An 18,947-nucleotide genomic window follows, 5' to 3' on the forward strand; every position below is an offset into this window, starting at 1 on the left:
TTCCCGCGGTTCCAAACGCGGCTCTTTAGCTCGCATTTCCCCATCATAACCCCATAACTACCCCCCCACAGCTTCAGTCCCCACACACACGGCAGAAGGAAACCGGCTGTTGCCATAGTTACCGAGTACCGACCTGGAAAGCTGAATTACGGCATCAGGGAAGAGGAAACAAACCGCCATCCTCGTCTCCAAAGAGGAGGAAGTGTCCGTCACCTGGGCCCCGGGTGTTACCGACACCCCCACATTGGTTCCGCTTTCTTTGTTCCCCCGCTACGTTAATATTGCTTACCAATAAATATGAAATTCGTACTAAACGCTACGCTGGTTTATTATGTTATCCCTTAAGGTGTATCACACATTCAAGCTGAAATAAATGTGAGATATGCTGCTCTATACACGCTAAAAGTAGTTATTTACATGGAGTCTGGTGGAGATATGCTGCTCTATACACACTAAAAGTATGTTATTTACATGGAGTCTGGTGGAGATATGCTGCTCTATACATGCTAAAAGTAGTGATTAATTACATGGAGTCTGGTGGAAATGCTGCTCTATACATGCTAAAAGTTGATTATTTACATGGAGTCTGGTGGGTTTTGGTGATGGTGATTTCTGTTTCATGTATAAACATAAAAGGATCTTCCCTTTAACTAAAGTCTATCTCTGTAGGGATCCATCCCAAATGTTGTCAGACTCTTCGAGTAATAATCTGAGTCTGTCATAGACAACAACAGAACCTTTAGTGGACGGAAACTTACCTTTTTACTTAGGAGTGGAAACACAGACACAACAGGAAAGAATACTCATCAAATATCACATGTGGCCTTGTTTTGTTATTGAACTCATTTTGCATTAAGTGTTCCACATCCCCGACATTTAAACCAAGTCGATCATGCCGTTCTTCTAACAAGTCAGATGAATAATCAGCCCGACCCAACTCCCTACGGACTGAGCTACTACCCCCGCCCCCACCCCCAGAAGTTATACTTTTGACTTTTAATTATGACTTTGTGAGGCTAAAAACATGAGTAGACGGATCTTTTTAGCTCTGCTTCACAGTGCAGAGTGTGTGTGATGGTGAACATAACTGACACTTTGATTTCGCAGCTGGTCTTCATCCGTGTTTCTGTCCACATGAGAGACTCTCAGTCCTGCAGAGGACACAGAGACACTGAGGACCAGACCAGACATAATTAATTTATGGTGCAATATGTCAAGGAAATATATAGGTGTGGGAATAGGTTTATAGCTTATTATCGGGGAGGGGTGTATCAATCTCAGTAAAGAGAGACACTGATGAATGAAATATGATATGATCAAATAAACAACTGATGAAACGTATAGATTTTATTAAAAGCATTTAGAAACATTAGACTATATGAGGATTGTTTATAGAACATTTGTTTTCCACATTTTAAATATATTACAATATGATTTAAAATATAAAGGACATAATAGTGACAATAACAGTGGATTAGTTTTTCAGATGTGACATATCATGAAGTGTTTTAGTCAAACAGTTCAAATGTCGATAACCAGAGATGAAATCAATGATGTTTGTTTGTGTTTGAGTCTCAGATCTGCTTACAGTGCAGAGTGTGTGTGATGGTGAACAGACTGAACTTTGATTTCAGCAGCTGGTCTTCAGTCAGTGTTTCTGTCCCCAGGAGAGACTCTCAGTCCTGCAGAGGACACAGAGACACTGAGGAACCAAACCAGACCCCAAACCCAGGATAGAGAGCTGAGTGAATGTGGTTTGGAAGGTGTGGAGGTGGATCAGTGAGTCAGAGGAGACCTGTGTTAGAAGGACAGAGAGCCAGCAGGAACGTCCACATACACTGCTACTCTGTTAGAGACAGGCAGGAAGTGAGGACTGTTCTTCTCTTATTGTGCCAGACAGAGCAACCATGTTCATACAAGCAAACGTCTCCAGGAATGATCATTCCATCCAAACCACAGTTTACTGTCTCCTTTCCTTCTGATTCCTCTGTAACTCACTGTATATTAACCACTCCTCTCCTCTCGACCTCCCAGTAACAGCAACCAGTCAGACCATCTCTACACAGCAGCTGAGACCAGCGGTCAAATCTGTCTGGATGATCAGGATATGACTGATCCTCCTTCACACCTGTCACCTTCCTCTTGTTGTCAGACAGTTTGAGTCTTCTGTTTACTGTGTTTGTGTCCAGTTCCAGTTCACAGACATCTGATGGAGAGAACAAGACACAATCCAGCTGCAGGTTATCATCTGATCATTTATTAACAACTTTACTGACAAGAACTGAAAGAAAACCATTCAAACGTTGATTTGATATTCAGCTGTGAGTGATGTTTAAATGTAAATGTGCTGTATTTATATAGCGCTTTTCTAGTCTTAACAACTGCTCAAAGCGCTTTTACATCTACAGGATACATTCACCATTCACACACATTCATACGCTGTGGCCGGGGCTGCCGTACAAGGTGCCACCTGCTCATCAGATAAACATTCACACACATTCACACTCCAATGCACAGCACCGGGGGCAACTCCGGGTTCAGTGTCTTACCCAAGGACACTTCGACAATGACTGCAGGGGCGGGGATCAAACCACCAACCTTCCAATTGGCAAGCAACCGCTCTACCACTGAGCCCCAGCCGCCCCATTCCATTTAACAATCCAGTTCTAACAACATGAAGAGTTCCTGAACATGAGAGTCAACATGTCAACAATGTCCAGCTTCTTGTCCTCGGGTTGACCCGATGAGGACAGCTGATGATCCAAATCAACTAAATATCAACTGAATAAAGTCCATCCATCTTCGTCCTCTTATCCGGTGTCGGGTCGCGGGGGAAGCAGCTCCAGTAGGGGACCCCAAACTTCCCTTTCCAGAGCAACATCAACCAGCTCCGACTGGGGGATCCTGAGGCCAGGTTGGAGATATAATCTCTCCACCTAGTCCTGGGTATTCCCCGAGGCCTCCTCCCAGCTGGACGTGCCTGGACCACCTCCCTAGGGACCCCCCCAGGAGGCATCCTTACCAGCTGCCCGAACCACCTCAACTGGCTCCTTTCGACTCGAAGGAGCAGCGGCTCTACTCCGAGCTCCTCTCGGATGACTGAGCTTCTCACCCTGTCTCTAAGGGAGACGCCAGCCACCCTCCTGAGGAAACCCATTTCCGCCGATTGTACCCTTGATCTCGTTCTTTCGGTCCTGACCCAGCCTTCATGACCATAGGTGAGGGTAGGAACGAAAATTGCCCGGTAGATCAAAAGCTTTGCCTTCTGGCTCAGCTCTCTTTTCGTCACAACGGTGCGATAAACAGAATGTAATACCGCACCGGCTGCTCCGATTCTCCGACCAATCTCACGCTCCATGGTCCCCTCACTCGCGAAGACCTCAAGGTACTTAAACTCCTTCACTAGTGGTAAAGACTCACTCCCTACCCGGAGAAAGCACTCCATCGGTTTCCTGCTGAGAACCATGGTCTCAGATTTAGAGGTGCTGATCCTCATCCCAGCCGCTTCACACTCGGCTGCGACCCGATCCAGTGAGTGCTGAAGGTCACAGACCGATGACGCCATCAGGACCACATCATCTGCAAAAAGCAGCGATGAGATCCCGAGCCCACCGAACTGCAACCCCTCCCCGCCCCGACTACGCCTCAATATCCGGTCCATATATACATTACAAACAGGATTGGTGACAAAGCGCAGCCCTGGCGGAGGCCAACCCTCACCTGGAACAAGTCGGACTTACTGCCGAGAACCCGGACACAGCTCTCGCTTTGGTCATACAGAGATTGGATTGCCCTAAGAAGGGACTCCCTCACCCTATTCTCCCGCAGCACCTCCCACAATTTCTCCCGGGGGACCCAGTCATACGCTTTCTCCAGATCCACAAAACACATGTAGACTGGTTAGGCATACTCCCAGGCTCCCTCCAGGATCCTTGCGAGAGTAAAGATCTGATCCGTTGTTCCACGGCCAGGACCGAATCCGCATTGTTCCTCTTCAATCCGAGGTTCGACTATCGGCCGAACCCTCCTTTCCAGCACCTTGGAGTAGACCTTCCACCGGGCGGGGTCCCTCTATCCCTTCCTTGTTCTTCCATTAGAGATTTAAACCATTCTTTGTCTGGCCCCTCCCCTGGGAGCTCTAAACCATCTGCTTTCTTAAACTGCTATTAGCTGATGTTCAGTTATAGAAATACCAGTTTATGGATGAAAAATGAGGATTTATGGTATGTTTGTGTCTGTGTGGTATATCTGATACCAGGTCTCCCATCAGGGAGGAACTGGAAGATAAATCTACCTCAACTCACTTTATTCACCTTTTAAACATCTTTGGGACATTAATTATGCCGTGGTGTGTTCATGGACTGTGAGTTTTTTAAATGCTTATTTATTAACGCTGGCGAGATTGACGCCGCTCCGTCTGGCATGTTTGTTTTCGGTGATTTTGCTTTTTTTTGCTTTTTCCTCACGGAAACGTTGATGGTATTGGTTGATGTTCATCCTTAGCTGAAGTTACACGTGGCAACGCATTTTTTGTCTTCCCTCCACCGTGTTTTGTTCTCATTTGGGGTTGAGATTGACATGACAGGGACCGTTGAGTCCACACTGGCACAGCTTGCTGCCGCTGCTCGCTTTACTCGGCTGTTGACCTGCACCAGGATCTCCACCTCCACCCGGACATCGCCGTCCAGTCCCGCCGGAGATGCATCCACCGAGGGTCCCGCCGGAGATGCATCCACCGAGGGTCCCGCCGGAGATGCATCCACCGAGGGTCCCGCCGGAGATGCAGCCACCGAGGGTCCCGCCGGAGTTTCCACCATGGCAGCTCAACAGGAGTTAAGTCCATCTGGTCCTAGCCCGGTCGGCTAGCACCGCCAGTATTTTTTTGCTGTTCATAATGTATGAATTCCCTGTGCGGTGTCCTTGAGTGCCAAGAAAGGCAACTTTAAATAAAATGTATTATAATTATTATTATTATTATTATTTATTAAAAACATCCAGAGAAGAAAACTGAAGGTTACTTGAACACAACTTATGTGTGAATAAAAAATAAAGAACCAAAGTTAGCTTTCTGTTGGCTCGACTGTTGATTCATGTATTTATGTATTTATTAGTTCTGTTAGATCAACGTGTTCAGTTTGTTCTGTTTGTGGATTTTAAATTAATTAATTAAATGCTAACATCTTTCCAGCAAAAAAAGAAATTAATATCGTAGGAAATTTATCTTCGTACTTCAGGAAAGAAAATCCCCCCCAAAAAAAATCAAGTGTAGGGACCTACATAGATACTGTTAGATAAATATAAACAACGTGTGTATTTTTTTTATAAATGGTGTTTCATTTCATAACTGGGTAACTACAATAAAAAAGCTAAGCTGCCTGCTGCGTTGTTGCTTTGGAAGTGATTCTCACTGCCGATGTGAGTTGAGTGTAGATGTGAGTCATGCATGTTCAGATTCAAACGGTTAACATCATAACGTGTCATACTGAAATTTCAAAATTATATCCACTTTTTAGCAGTCTAGTTTAGTTTGTTTGCTAAAATTTGCTCAAAATGCCCTTCAACTGAGCAAAACAGCCTTTGTTGTGTTTGATGCTAACTTGTAGCCAACAGTGAACCAACTTCGTTAAGTAGGTCCATTTTCACTGTGTTGACATTACAGAAGTCTCTCGTTACTTTTGCTACTTGTTGCAAAGTGACGCATCCTCAACTTACATCTTCACTGTGTTAAAGCAGTGTTGCAGACATTACATGTTTTTCACTTTTGAAATACCAATATAGCTCATAGTGAGTTAAGTAGTTCCACAGTGGAGGCACCGCATTATTGTTTGTTGATTATTTTTTTATAGTTACCTATGCCTATAATAACAACATTCACTGGTAAAGGGAGATTTAGCCAATTCACCATAATAAGTAACCTCATCTCATATTATACTTCCAGCACCAGGAAGGGGTTAAACTAGTGTAACACACAGCTGAGTTCTTTTAGAGCAAACTTAAAACACACTCACACTTCCTCAGACCAGGTCTCAGTCTATGCGGTCCACCATGGTCCACCCTGCAAGAAGACACAAAGACACAATCCACTTCATCCTCCAGGGCTGTGGGTAATTGAAGGTTTAACCATCATATTGTGAAATGAGACGGAGTGAGACTACGTGGACTCTGCAGCTTGTTCAAGTCAAAGTCAGGGCAATGCTGCTAAAGCTGTCACGGTGTGGTTACACTTAAGCCGCCTACACATGATACGCAATTTACTCTCTGGAAATCAATGGAGCGGGCGGTGCAGAGGGGTTCTGCCCCCCATCATGTGTAGGCGGCTTTACTCTGAGACATGACAACAGCATTCTCTATGCCCTGGAGACAGACTGACAGACTGGAGGGGATTTATTTAGTTTGGTCTGACATGACATGTGAATAGGTTAGTGAATAGGTAGACATGTGAATAGGTTTGTCTTTACAATTTAATTTAATTATTTAGTCAAAGAAAAGTAAACTGCCCAAAAAGGTCCCGTTAGGTATTGTTACCAAATTTCAGCTACCTGTATCGCTATAAAAGCAAAACTAGGAAAAATGAATACTCAGCTGGAATGTATGATGCATGAAATCTGATTTTTACTTTATTTGTCCTGCCACAAGGTGGGATGTGCACACAATTATTATTATTTCTAGTTTTAAGTTTGATATGCTAAAATGGTCTGAGGCATTGGTTAACTCTGGTGTGTTCCTGTGAGAGAAAGAAAAGAGTTTGATTTGATTTTAAAGATAACTAACCTTCGTAAAATGTAACTGTTTTTGTAAAATTCCAATTGAACCTCTACGGTGGCCCTGAAGTGCAAATCACAACAGCAAATAGGAAAACACTTCAACAAATCATTAAACACAACGGTATTAACTTCTACCTGAAAGGTAGGGCCTATCTAGCAGAGGAAGGATCCTCCTGATGGGACAGACAAACTGTCTTTTAACAGGGAGGAGAGGTGAAAAACACGGAAAAGCGGCTATTTTGAAAACATGATTATATTGACATTGTATTTTCCTATTTGCCATTGTGATTTTTTTCTTTATTGTGATTTGCACTTCAGGGCCACCATACTTTCCAGACCTCTGACTTTGAATACATGTTTGTATTTGTGTTATAAGATTGAGAACCACTGTAAAAATAATTACAGGGGGTTTTATTTTAAAAAATAAAATGAAGTCTTGGTCCGTCCATACCTGAGAGTGTCCAGTCTGCAGTTTGGATCCTCCAGTAAAGCAGAAAGCCGCTTCACTCCTGAGTCTCCTGGATGATTGTAGCTCAGGTCCAACACTCTCAGATGGGAGGGGTTGGAGCTCAGAGCCGAGGCCAGAGAAGTACAGCCTTCCTCTGAGATCATGCAGAATGAGAGACTACACACACACACACACACACACACACACACACACACACACGGTTTGTCATGAACATTCAGGTACAACTTGGCCATCTCCCAGGAGCAGTACATAACAATTACCTTGAGTGCTAGAAATTAGCAGGGCTCAATTTTATTTATTAATTTACTTCAGTATTTTTCATTTGTCCTGCACCTGCCACAAGGTGGGATGTGCACACAATTATTATTTTTGTTTTAAATTTGATACCCTAAAATGGTCTGAGGCATTGGTTAACTCTGGTGTGTTCCTATGAGAGAAAGAAAAGAGTTTGATTTAATTTTAAAGGTAACTTACCTTCGAAAAATGTAACTGTTTTTGTTAATGCCAAATTAATCTCTACAGTGGCCCGAAGTGCAAATCACAACAGCAAATAGGAAAACACTTCAACAAATCATTAAACACAACGGCATTAACTTCTACCTGAAAGGTAGGGCCTATCTAGAAGAGGATGGACCATCGTGATTGGACAGAAGAACTGTCTGTCTTTTAACAGGAAGGAGAGGTGAAAAACACAGAAAAGTGCCTATTTTTAAAACGAGTAATATTATGTTGTGTTTTCTTATTTACTGTTTTAGATCCTCCATTGAACATTAACCAGAGTTTCTTAGTTAGTGACAAAAAATAAATAAGTCTTTGTCCATCCATACTTGAGAGTGTCCAGTCTGCAGTTTGGATCCTCCAGTAAAGCAGAAAGCCGCTTCACTCCTGAGTCTCCTGGATGATTGTAGCTCAGGTCCAGCACTCTCAGATGGGAGGGGTTGGAGCTCAGAGCTGAGGCCAGAGAAGTACAGCCTTCCTCTGAGATTATACAGAATGAGAGACTACACACACACACACACACACACACACACACACACACACACACACACACACACACACACACACACACACACACACACAGTTGGTCATGACAATTCAGGTACAACTTGGGCCATCTCCCAAGAGCAATACTTAACAATTACTTTGAGTGCTAGAAATGGGCGGGGCTTTACAGTCCAGCTGGACACAACAAGAACTAATGTTGTGTAGCTACTTGAAAATGTCATTATCCAGTAGAGGGAGAGAGAGATAGAGAGAGAAATTAACCATGTTTGTAATTGTTTTGCAGTTGTTACATTCAAAAGTATAAATAAATTGATTGATCATTCTTGTGTTAAAAAATAACAATTCCCACTATACAATAAAAGTTTAATAAAGAGCAGAACATTCGGTCTGGTTTCCCCATAAGCAGATAAAGTTAAAGTTACTCACTTCCTAACTGAACACCAACCTGAGAGTTTCCAGTCTGCAGTGTGGACTCTTCAGTCCAGGAGACATCAGCTCCACTCCTGAATCCTTCAGGTCATTGTTACTCAGGTCCAGCTCTCTTAGACCAGAGGACTGGGAGCTGAGAACTGAGGACAGAGCTTCACAGCTTCTCTCTGACAATGTACAGCCACTCAACCTAAAAGAGATTCAATAGAAAGGCCATCCAAGCATTAGTATATTAAGGAATAAACAAGTTACAGTAATGCTTCCCGCAAATACTATTTTGTCCAGCGCAGCACTGAGGCAAAGCTGTGTTCCTGCTCTTAACTGTGACGCTGCCGCCGGAGCTCAGATTATATCAATACAATGTTGTCAGTTTGTTATTGTTGGAGTCCCGATCTGAGTCTTATCAAACAAGCGTTTGTGGCTGCTTTAACTACTCGCAAGTTTGCGGTAAAATGCAGTTGGGTTGTTGTGGTCAAAACACTATGTAGCAGCTGTGAATCACATAGACTTATTATAGATAATGTTATGTCATTTTTGTACTCTTACACTGAATGTTTGCTGCTTTAATCCAGATGAATATTGAAAAGTATTTTCTGTGACTGAAAAGGCACGTGTTGAGGATGAGGACCAGCCAGTCTGAAACAGAGCTGAACAGTCCGACCAATGTAATTAGTTATGTTATTAATTTGTTTACAATATTTTCAGCCTTCAACCAGTGCTGCTCAAGGAGAAAGACAGGGTCAGGGAGAGAAAGAGATCGATGTGCTTGGCATTGAAGAAAGAGTAGGAGCGGAGGACAGCATCCAACAGCGTGTCCTCCTCATTTATTGATACGTAAATGTTATGAAAATAAGTATTCCCTCCACCCCCTGGTCAGACACCGTGCGCCACATATTGCTTTGTATAATGTGGGAAACACTGTTGAGGTTCATTTCATAATTTTCAAATAGCAGAGTGCCAACCTGAGAGTTTCCAGACTGCAGTATTTCATCTTCAATCCAGAGGACAGATGCTTCACTCCTGAATCCTGCAGGTTGTTGTTACTCAGGTCCAGCTCTCTCAGACTAGAGGACTGGGAGCTGAGAACTGAGGACAGAGCTTCACAGCTTCTCTTTGACAATGTACAGCCACTCAGTCTGAAAGAGATTCAATAAAAATTCAATCAGATAATTAACAGGAAGAAAATAACTGCTCAGAGAGTGATACTTTTTATTTAACTTAACACCAACCTGAGAGTTTCCAGTCTGCAGTGTTTCCTCTTCAATCCAGAGGACAGTTGCTCCACTCCTGAATCCTGCAGGTTGTTGTTACTCAGGTCCAGCTCTCTCAGACTAGAGGACTGGGAGGCTGAGAACTGAGGACAGAGCTTCACAGCTTCTCTCTGACAGGTTACACCCTCTCAGCCTGAAATGGAATCAGCAGTGCTTAAGAATACCACTTCAAGCAAACAAAAACAGATTATAATTAAAGAAAAAACATTCAATCTGAATAGGTGTGTATGCACGTACAGAGCTTTGTTGGAGGCTTTGACCACTGGCAGCAGCCTCAGAAGAGCCTCCTCTGAAGCAGAGTATTTCTTCAGGTCAAACACGTCCAGATCTTCTTCTGATGACAGTAAGATGAAGACCAGAGCTGACCACTGAGCAGGAGACAGTTCATCTGTGGAGAGACGTCCTGAACTCAGGGACTGTTGGATCTCCTCCACTAGAGAACCATCATTCAGTTCATTCAGACAGTGGAACAGATTGATGCTTCTCTCTGCAGACAGATTCTCACTGATCTTCGTCTTGATGTACTCAACTGTTCCCTGATTGGTCTGTGAGCTACTTCCAACATAGGTCATCAGACCATGTAGGTGTCTCTGATTGGTCTGCAGTGACAGACCTAGGAGGAAGCGGAGGAACAAATCCAGGTGTCCATTTGGACTCTGTAAAGCTTTGTCCACAGCACTCTGATGGAGATGGTTTAATTTAGGTTTGAATCTGAAGACTTCAAGTACCCGGGAGGTTGTTCGTTCTTCTGCGAGCAGGTTGACTCCAGAGTTGGTGAAGGTCAGATGAACATGAAGAGCAGCCAGGAACTCCTGAACACTCAGATGGACGAAGCAGAACACCTTGTCCTGGTACAGTCCACTCTCCTCTTTAAAGATCTGTGTGAACACTCCTGAGCACACTGATGCTGCTCTGATATCGATGCCACACTCTGTCAGGTCTGATTCATAGAAGATCAGGTTGCCTTTCTGCAGCTGCTCAAAAGCCAGTTTTCCCAGAGACTCAATCATCTTCCTGGACTCTGGACTCCAGTGTTGATCTATCTCAGATTTCCCATGATATTTAACGTTCAGTTTGGACTGAACCACCAGGAAGTGGATGTACATCTCAGTCAGGGTCTTGGGCAGCTGTCCTCCCTCTCTGGTCTCCCACACCTTCTCCAGAACTGTAGCAGTGATCCAGCAGAAGACTGGGATGTGGCACATGATGTGGAGGCTTCGTGATGTCTTGATGTGGGAGATGATTTTGCTGGCCTGCTTCTTGTCTCTGTATCTCTTACTGAAATAATCCTCCTTCTGTGGGTCAGTGAATCCTCTGACCTCTGTCACCATGTCAACATACTCAGCAGGGATCTGATTGGCTGCTGCAGGTCGTGTGGTTATCCAGAGGCGAGCAGACGGAAGCAGATTCCCCCTGATGAGGTTTGTCAGCAGCACACCCACTGACGTGGACTCTGTAACATCAGTCAGGATCTCAGTGTTGAGGAAGTCCAGAGGAAGTCGACATTCATCCAGACCGTCAAAGATGAAGACCACCTGGACCTCTTCAAACCTGCAGATTCCTGCTTCTTTGGTTTCACTAAAGAAGTGATCAACAAGTTCCACCAAGCTGAACTTTCTCTCTTTCAGCACATTCAGCTCTCTGAAGGTGAATGGGAATATGAACTGGATGTCCTGGTTGGCTTTGCCTTCAGCCCAGTCCAGAGTGAACTTCTGTGTTAAGACTGTTTTCCCAATGCCAGCCACTCCCTTTGTCATCACGGTTCTGATTGGTTCTTCTCTTCCAGGTGGGGCTTTAAAGATGTCTTCACATCTGATTATGGTTTCTGGTCTGTCTGGTTTCCTGGATGCTGTTTCAATCTGTCTGACCTCATGTTCTTCATTGACCCCTGCAGCCCCTCCCTCCATGATGTAGATCTCTGTGAACATCTGATGCAGAACGGTTGGGTTTCCTGCTTTAGCAATCCCCTCAAACACACACTGGAACTTTATCTTCTGGTTAGTCTTGAGTTTACGCTGACAAACTCCAGAATGACTTCCTGAATGAACACACAACAAAAAAAATCAATAAGTCAAAGAACATATTTCAACATTCAAATAATAAGTATATATTTTATTGCATCTTTTCAGACATTAGTAAATGTCCCATTTTTAAATGTGTTAAAATCCTCTTACTGCTCTGCAGACGGTCAGCCAGCTCCTCCTGCTTCATTCTCCTCAGGAAGTGCAGTGTGATCTTCAGAAATGCTTCTCTGCTCCTCCTCCTCTGCTCTTCATCCTCACCCTCTAAAACCTCCTCATCCTCCCTCTGACTCTCTAAGCATTCTGGGTAATCTGGACATAGAACCTTCTGAATCTTCTTCAGCTCGTTCTTTATAAAAGTGAGGATGTTCTCCTCCAGCAGCTGGACCAGAATGATAAAGTCAACATTTAGTTTAAAGAACTCAACATGTGATTCATCTCTCAGTCTGAAGGCCTGCTGGTTTGAAAAGAGCAGCATGGAGACTATTGGGATCTGAATGGTAGTTCATCATTTAATCTGTAGATAATAATGAGTATGTTCTTTTAATATGTACACACCATAAATATGGAGTCCAGGTCTGTGTGCTGCTGCAGGTCAGACTGACCACCGAGGCCCTCTGAACTCTCCTGGTGAACTCTGTAGAGAAAACATCAAGTTTAACAACATTTAATGATCTGTGCACAGTCCTGAGGATGACACAATGGCAACTGTGGCTCTTGAGGAGGGTTATGAGGTACAGGACTAGGATTGGGCATCGTCATCAGGACTGTGGTCTGAAGGGCAACGGACAGGCAGGAGGAGTCCAGTGTTTATTCTCACATTGTCAGATCTTCCTCCAACAGGGCTGCAAAGGAAGGTCTGACTAGTCCACACCAAATTCTGGGATGGAAAAATGTTCTCTGGTTTATTGGCATTATTTTAAACCAATTACAATCGTCATGCTGGGTGGTGCTAACCTGTCTGGTGGTTCTGGTCCTGGTATCACTGGCATCAGATTAAAATCACCTTATGTCAAACCTAGACCATGAAGCTCTGAGAGAGTCAGATAATAAAGTTCACTTTGAAATGATTACCTTTCAACAGCTTGTCCATCTTTAAAGGTAACAGGATGACCCATAGACCAGTCACTATTCATGGACACACAGCTGGGTCCAGGTCCAGGTTTCTGCTGCTGCATCCTGATACAAACAAAGACCGTGGATGAGTTGCTATTGTGTGCTCATCTCAACTCATACTCAAAAACTACTCTGTTTGTGGCCGGTCAGCTCGTTTGGTAGAGCAGGCGCACATATATAGAGGGTCAGGGTTGAGTTGACTCATCTCAGTCATTGTCTCTTATTTGACTAGAAAGATCTGGATCAAGATCTGATTCTTCTTCTCAGGAGGGTCATTGTAAGTACTGTTTAAATATGTGATGTGTTATGACGCACACATAATTAATGCACAATTTAAAGTAAATTTATAGTATATTTATATTTATATTATTGTCTCAAATAGGAAATGTGTTAAATGTAAAGTACTGTAGATGTAATAGTTAAAGATTTGGTCTATTATGTATTGATTTTCACAGAACTAAAGTTTCCTGTTGTGGTTTCCGCTGCGATGGAATTTGTTACTGGACCCAGGGAGGTCTAGTGTGAGCGCATGTTACGGTGCTGGGGGGGTTAAGTTTGAGTTACACTGGCCAAGGTGAACAGTAAAGACCTTTCAAGGATTTCCAAACCTCTTTCCAGGACAAGCAGCCAACAAGGTATTTCATCTTACATGTGAAGCTTTATTCAGTCGCGCCAAGTGCAAATTGTACGTTTTATTTCCCTCTGTAATGTTTAATTTATTTGACGTGCTTAATAAGTTCATTCATACATATATATATACTGTATATATATATACATATACAGTAGTTCTCACGGCGTGGATGCATCAGCCTTATGACAGAAGCAAAGCAATAAACCAACCTGTGTCTGTGTTGTCATGAAGAGAGCTATAGTCATAAAAGTGATTTTTGAATTCTTACCTTCCACCAGCAGCTTGTCCATCTTTAAAGTTAATAAGACGACCCGTAGACCAGTCACTCTTCATGGACACACAGCTGGGTCCAGGTCCAGGTTTCTGCTGCTGCATCCTGATACAAACAAAGACCGTGGATGAGTTCCTATTCACCAAAATGTAATGTGATGAAAGATGGCGTCTCATGTCAGTAGATAAGCAGTGGTTGTCTCTTTGTTGCGTATTCCAGTAAGAAGTTCTTATTAACTAGATATTGAGAGGGAATCCTGATGGAGGAGTGATGTGAGTGCTGAGCTCTAACATGGAGAAGAGTCCATCATCATCTCACCTCTGAGCTTTGGTCTGGCTGTCATGGTCCCCCCACAGAGTGGTTTTAGAGGGAGGGGCTCCCTCCTCTCTGTCCTCACACTGACTCATAGCAGAGTCCACACCTGCTGGGAGACATCACCTCTGTTACTATGACAACCTTTTCATCACAGGACACATTAGTCTCTCAGTCCTCTCCAACATGTCCCAGATGCTGTAGAAAACAGTGAGTCAGCTCTTTCCATCAGACACCCTGAGCAGGTCCATGAAGGACTCGGAGTCTCTGGGACAGTGGACACATGGACGGTGTAAACAGCTTTCAGTCAAACCAAGTCTGTCTCAGTGTTGGACATGTCTGTGTTTTAGTTCCATTAAATGTACCAAGCTGTCTCAACAGTTCTGACACTCCTTGTATTTACACACTGAGACAGACACGCCCTGTCTTACACACACACACACACACACACACACACACACACACACACACACACACACAACCACACACACACACACACGTTAATTCACTCTGTAACTGTTTCTCCTTTTACCAAAGTAACAATTTCAAGGCAGAACTTAACTTGTACTAACAAAGTCATGTGTTGGTACTTTTACTGCAGTCCAGAATGATCATACAGGAACTCTGTACTGCAGTAAAAGTACACACAACTCAGTGTCAAAGTACTACTGGGTTTTAGATCAAATGTCCCACGGCCAGTGATCAGAGCTGTTTGGACACGCCCTGTTTTTTTTGTGGTGTAGCCACCAGCGTAGTTACGTTGTCATCTTCCTCATTCTAACACACACACACACACACACACACACACACACACACACACCACACACACACACACACACCACACAGACGTAACAGAGATGTTGCGATTGATTAGACAAATAAAAGAATTTCAAAAGATCTAAGATTTAAGATCCTTTTAGTTTAACATGAAACAGCCTCGAATTTGTTGGCAAAATATTTTCAGAGTAACTCTGTTCTGCCCCGATGTCCAAAAACTCTGGAATCTCCCAAAAATCTGATTTTCATCTGAAAACATCACATTATAGATAGAGATAGAGCAGAAGAGTTGAATCCCTAAAACTTTTGACCCAAGTGTGTTTTTGTATTTCCAGACTCCGCCCCCTCTCCTACCTGAACACACAGCACAGCAACACAATCCCATTTTTATGGAAATAAGAGGCTGCTGATGTCTGTGTTTTAGTTAAATGTAGCACCAAGCGGTCTGACCAGTTCTGACAGTCCTTACATTTTTTAGTGATGACACACACACACACACACACACACACACACACACACACACACACACAGTCACACAGTCACACTTCAGCAACTTCCAAACTGTCTGAACTAACAGGTAATAAATGTCAGAGGAACCCTTCTCTAACCAGCATGGACTGAAGTGTTCATGAGTTTTCTCGGCTCTCCAGCTGATTTGACATCAACTCAAAATCACTATTTAGGAGATATTCTCAATTCAATTCTGCATTGTGCACAAGCTTGGCACTGTGATGTACACACACACACACACACACACACACACACACACACACCACACACACACACACACACACACACACAAACACACACACAAACACACACACACACACGTTAATGCACTCTGTAACTTTTTCTCCTTTTACCAAAAGTAACAATTTCAAGGCAGAACTTTAACTTGTACTAACAAAGTCATGTGTTGGTACTTTTACTGCAGTCCAGAATGATCATACAGGAACTCTGTACTGCAGTAAAAGTACACACAACTCAGTGTCAAAGTACTACTGGGTTTTAGATCAAATGTCCCACGGCCAAGTTGATCAGAGCTGTTTGGACACGCCCTGTTTTTTTTGTGGTGTAGCCACCAGCGTAGTTACGTTGTCATCTTCCTCATTCTCACACACACACACACACACACACACACACACACACACACCCCCCCCCCCACACACACACACACAGACACACACACAGGAGTATGACAAAAGGATTATTACTTATTGATCAGTATTGCTAAAGGTAAATAAATGCGTTGATTATTTATTCAATTTGATAAAGTGATCAAGATATACATTTTGATAACTTTACTAATATTGATGAAATACCATTGATAATAGCTAATAACTGAACCTGTGCTTCCTAAAAACACAAAGAAATAATCAGCAGGTTGATCAATAAAGAAAAGAATCACTGCAGCATCATATAAAACTGCTCCAAACAGTCAAATGGAGCTTACACCTGAACGCACCACAAAGACAATCTCATCATGTCGGTACTTTTACTGCAGTACACAATGATCTGATGCTCATTCTGTACTGCAGTACAAGTACAAACAACTCCGTGTCAGAGTACTACTGGGTGTTGGATCAAGTGGATCAGAGCGGTCCGACCAGTTTTTCCTCTGATGTGAACTCAGATGACGTTGTGCTGTTGTTGTGACCTGAGAACTAGCAACAGTAAGACATGCTAATCCTTCTCCAACCACTCTCCTTTAACTCAGATGGACACTCATCTGGATCATAGTCTATCGAGACAAATCTGAAGAACAACCCAGAAAGAAACTGTTCTTCTGTCCAGTCCAACAGATTGAATCAAAGGGATTCTGTTCATCAAACATTTCCAGACTCCTCTGGTCACATTCTCACCTGCTGAAGTCTCTTCAGGTCAGTTTCCAGACCCGGTCCTCCTTCATGTGTCCAGGAGACACTGGGAGACAAGAAGCTGCTCGTTGTCCCTCGTCAGTCCTGAAGTCGATGTGCATTTGATGTGAAGACGCCGTCCCAGTTCATAACTTCAGAGTCAGAGAGACGTCAGAACCAGTCCAACCTGATCCCAGAGCCAGTCCCCCATCAGATGATGGAGTTCTACTATCTGTCCACTAGATGGAGCTAACTGACCATCTAATGAGCTAAAGATCAGCAGCTTGTACAGCAGCAGGGATCTCTCCAAGTGGCCTCCGTGGGACATAAAATAAATATAAATTCATCTAGAATCATATATATTATCCAATAACAAGGGATAATAATATATAATGAGCTGAAAATGTTAGATAAAAGTCAAGTACTGAAATATATAAATGTATAAGATATTTATATATGAATAAGTTAACATTATATAAGTAGGAGCTCATCATAAGTGCACAAGTTGTGTTATAGCATCAGGATTCCTTATTGCCAGCTGAAGGCTTAAAAGGGACGGGGGGGGGGGGGGGCTGACATGCTGCCGGTCGGAGTTGAACCCGGACCCGCTGTGTCGAGGAGTAAATCTCAATATATGGGGGGGGGGGGGGGGGGGGGGGCGGGCGCCCTGCTTTTCTTCTTCTAATGACAGGAAACAGAACTAGATGAAGAATCTGCTTTAACAGACTGATGAAGTCATCGGTTACCAAGACAACAACCAGCAGGTCGGTAACATCTTCACAGCAGAACGTATACTAACGCAGTACTTTGGTAGCGTGTACTGGTACTTTTACTGAAGTACAGATTAAACATCAGAGACTTCAGATTCTTTCATGAGTTGTGTTTTAAATCTGAATAATAAGAGAGTGTCAGTAATATTAAATGAGTCATTAACTGTCCTCACGCTAACAGATCCCCTTCAGTCCTGTCCCCCTCTGTCTCAGAGCTGCATTTCATTTCTCAAATATTTACTTTGAATCACCTACATAACTGTTACCATGGTTACCTCCTATTTTTCGAAAGTTGGTGATCCTATTCTCGGTGGCTAACAGCTAACTGTAAGGGTTAACCCTGACCCCCCTAACCCCCATAACCCTAACACCCATAACACCCCTAACACCCCTAACCTTAGCACAGGCAACTCACGTCCTGCATGGGAGGGTGTGAAAGCAATAATGGGGATGCAACCTAAGAAGTGTCTGATCTCCCTCAATGGCATGTCAGACCTGGTCCTCTCAAATGAGCTGAACACTTTCTATAATCGCTTTAATATTCAGGATTTTAGTGAGGAGTTGTCAGTTTTAATAACGTTGCCCCTGGGCAGGGTAAAGTCCAGGTTGACAGAAACAAGGTCTGACACTCTTCAGAGGCATAAACCAAAGGAAAAGTCCGGCAAAAAAAAGTCTTACATCTCCACACTGTTCCTCGCCTTTGGAAAGACTCAATTATTGTTCCAGTGCCTAAAAAAAGTCCTCCAGAGGAAACCCAGGACGGAGTGGAGGACCAGAGGAAGACTTCTACACACCTAAGTACCGTATGAGCAGATGAATGTGAATTAATTTAGCCAGTCTCCTACATACGTTGTCCTAGGGAAAGGGGGGGGGGGGGGGCAATTCATTTACCCAAGGGGCCACATGAGGAACAGGGGCTGTTGTGGAGGAAGTATCAAGGTAGTAAGTATTAAAAGCTGAATGTACAACGTATACGTCGATGTATATGTGACACGGAGGCCACTTGGAGAGATCCCTGCTGCTGTACAAGCTGCTGATCTTTAGCTCATTAGATGGTCAGTTAGCTCCATCTAGTGGACAGATAGTAGAACTCCATCATCTGATGGGGGACTTCTCTCACACTGACTGGGTCCAAGAGTGTATGGCTGCAGCCTGGAGCGTCCCATGTCATGCCGCCCCGCCTGGTGCCATCCCCGAGCTTCTACTTTTCAAAATAAAAGCTTGCATCTGGAAAAAAATACTTTAAACATTAGGC

The 18,947-nt window shown here is 43.5% G+C and overlaps 1 protein-coding gene across 1 annotated transcript; it reads right to left on the minus strand.

Moving 5' to 3' along the window:
- Positions 1 to 1,092: 1,092 nt before the first annotated feature.
- On the minus strand, positions 1,093 to 17,106 carry LOC116679158 (NLR family CARD domain-containing protein 3-like; the record flags this gene model as incomplete). The annotated part of the gene is given in 15 exon segments (XM_032508844.1): positions 1,093 to 1,151; positions 2,123 to 2,206; positions 6,009 to 6,055; positions 8,061 to 8,234; positions 8,684 to 8,857; positions 9,630 to 9,803; positions 9,897 to 10,012; positions 10,014 to 10,071; positions 10,176 to 11,976; positions 12,113 to 12,341; positions 12,518 to 12,596; positions 13,034 to 13,138; positions 13,975 to 14,082; positions 14,296 to 14,398; positions 16,929 to 17,106. Coding segments are annotated over 14 exon segments (3,297 nt in total), but the record flags the coding sequence as incomplete, so codon positions are not given.
- Between the last annotated feature and the right edge of the window lie 1,841 nt (positions 17,107 to 18,947).

Source organism: Etheostoma spectabile, unplaced genomic scaffold, assembly GCF_008692095.1.
Source record: "Etheostoma spectabile isolate EspeVRDwgs_2016 unplaced genomic scaffold, UIUC_Espe_1.0 scaffold00009598, whole genome shotgun sequence".
Classification (NCBI taxonomy): domain Eukaryota; kingdom Metazoa; phylum Chordata; class Actinopteri; order Perciformes; family Percidae; genus Etheostoma; species Etheostoma spectabile.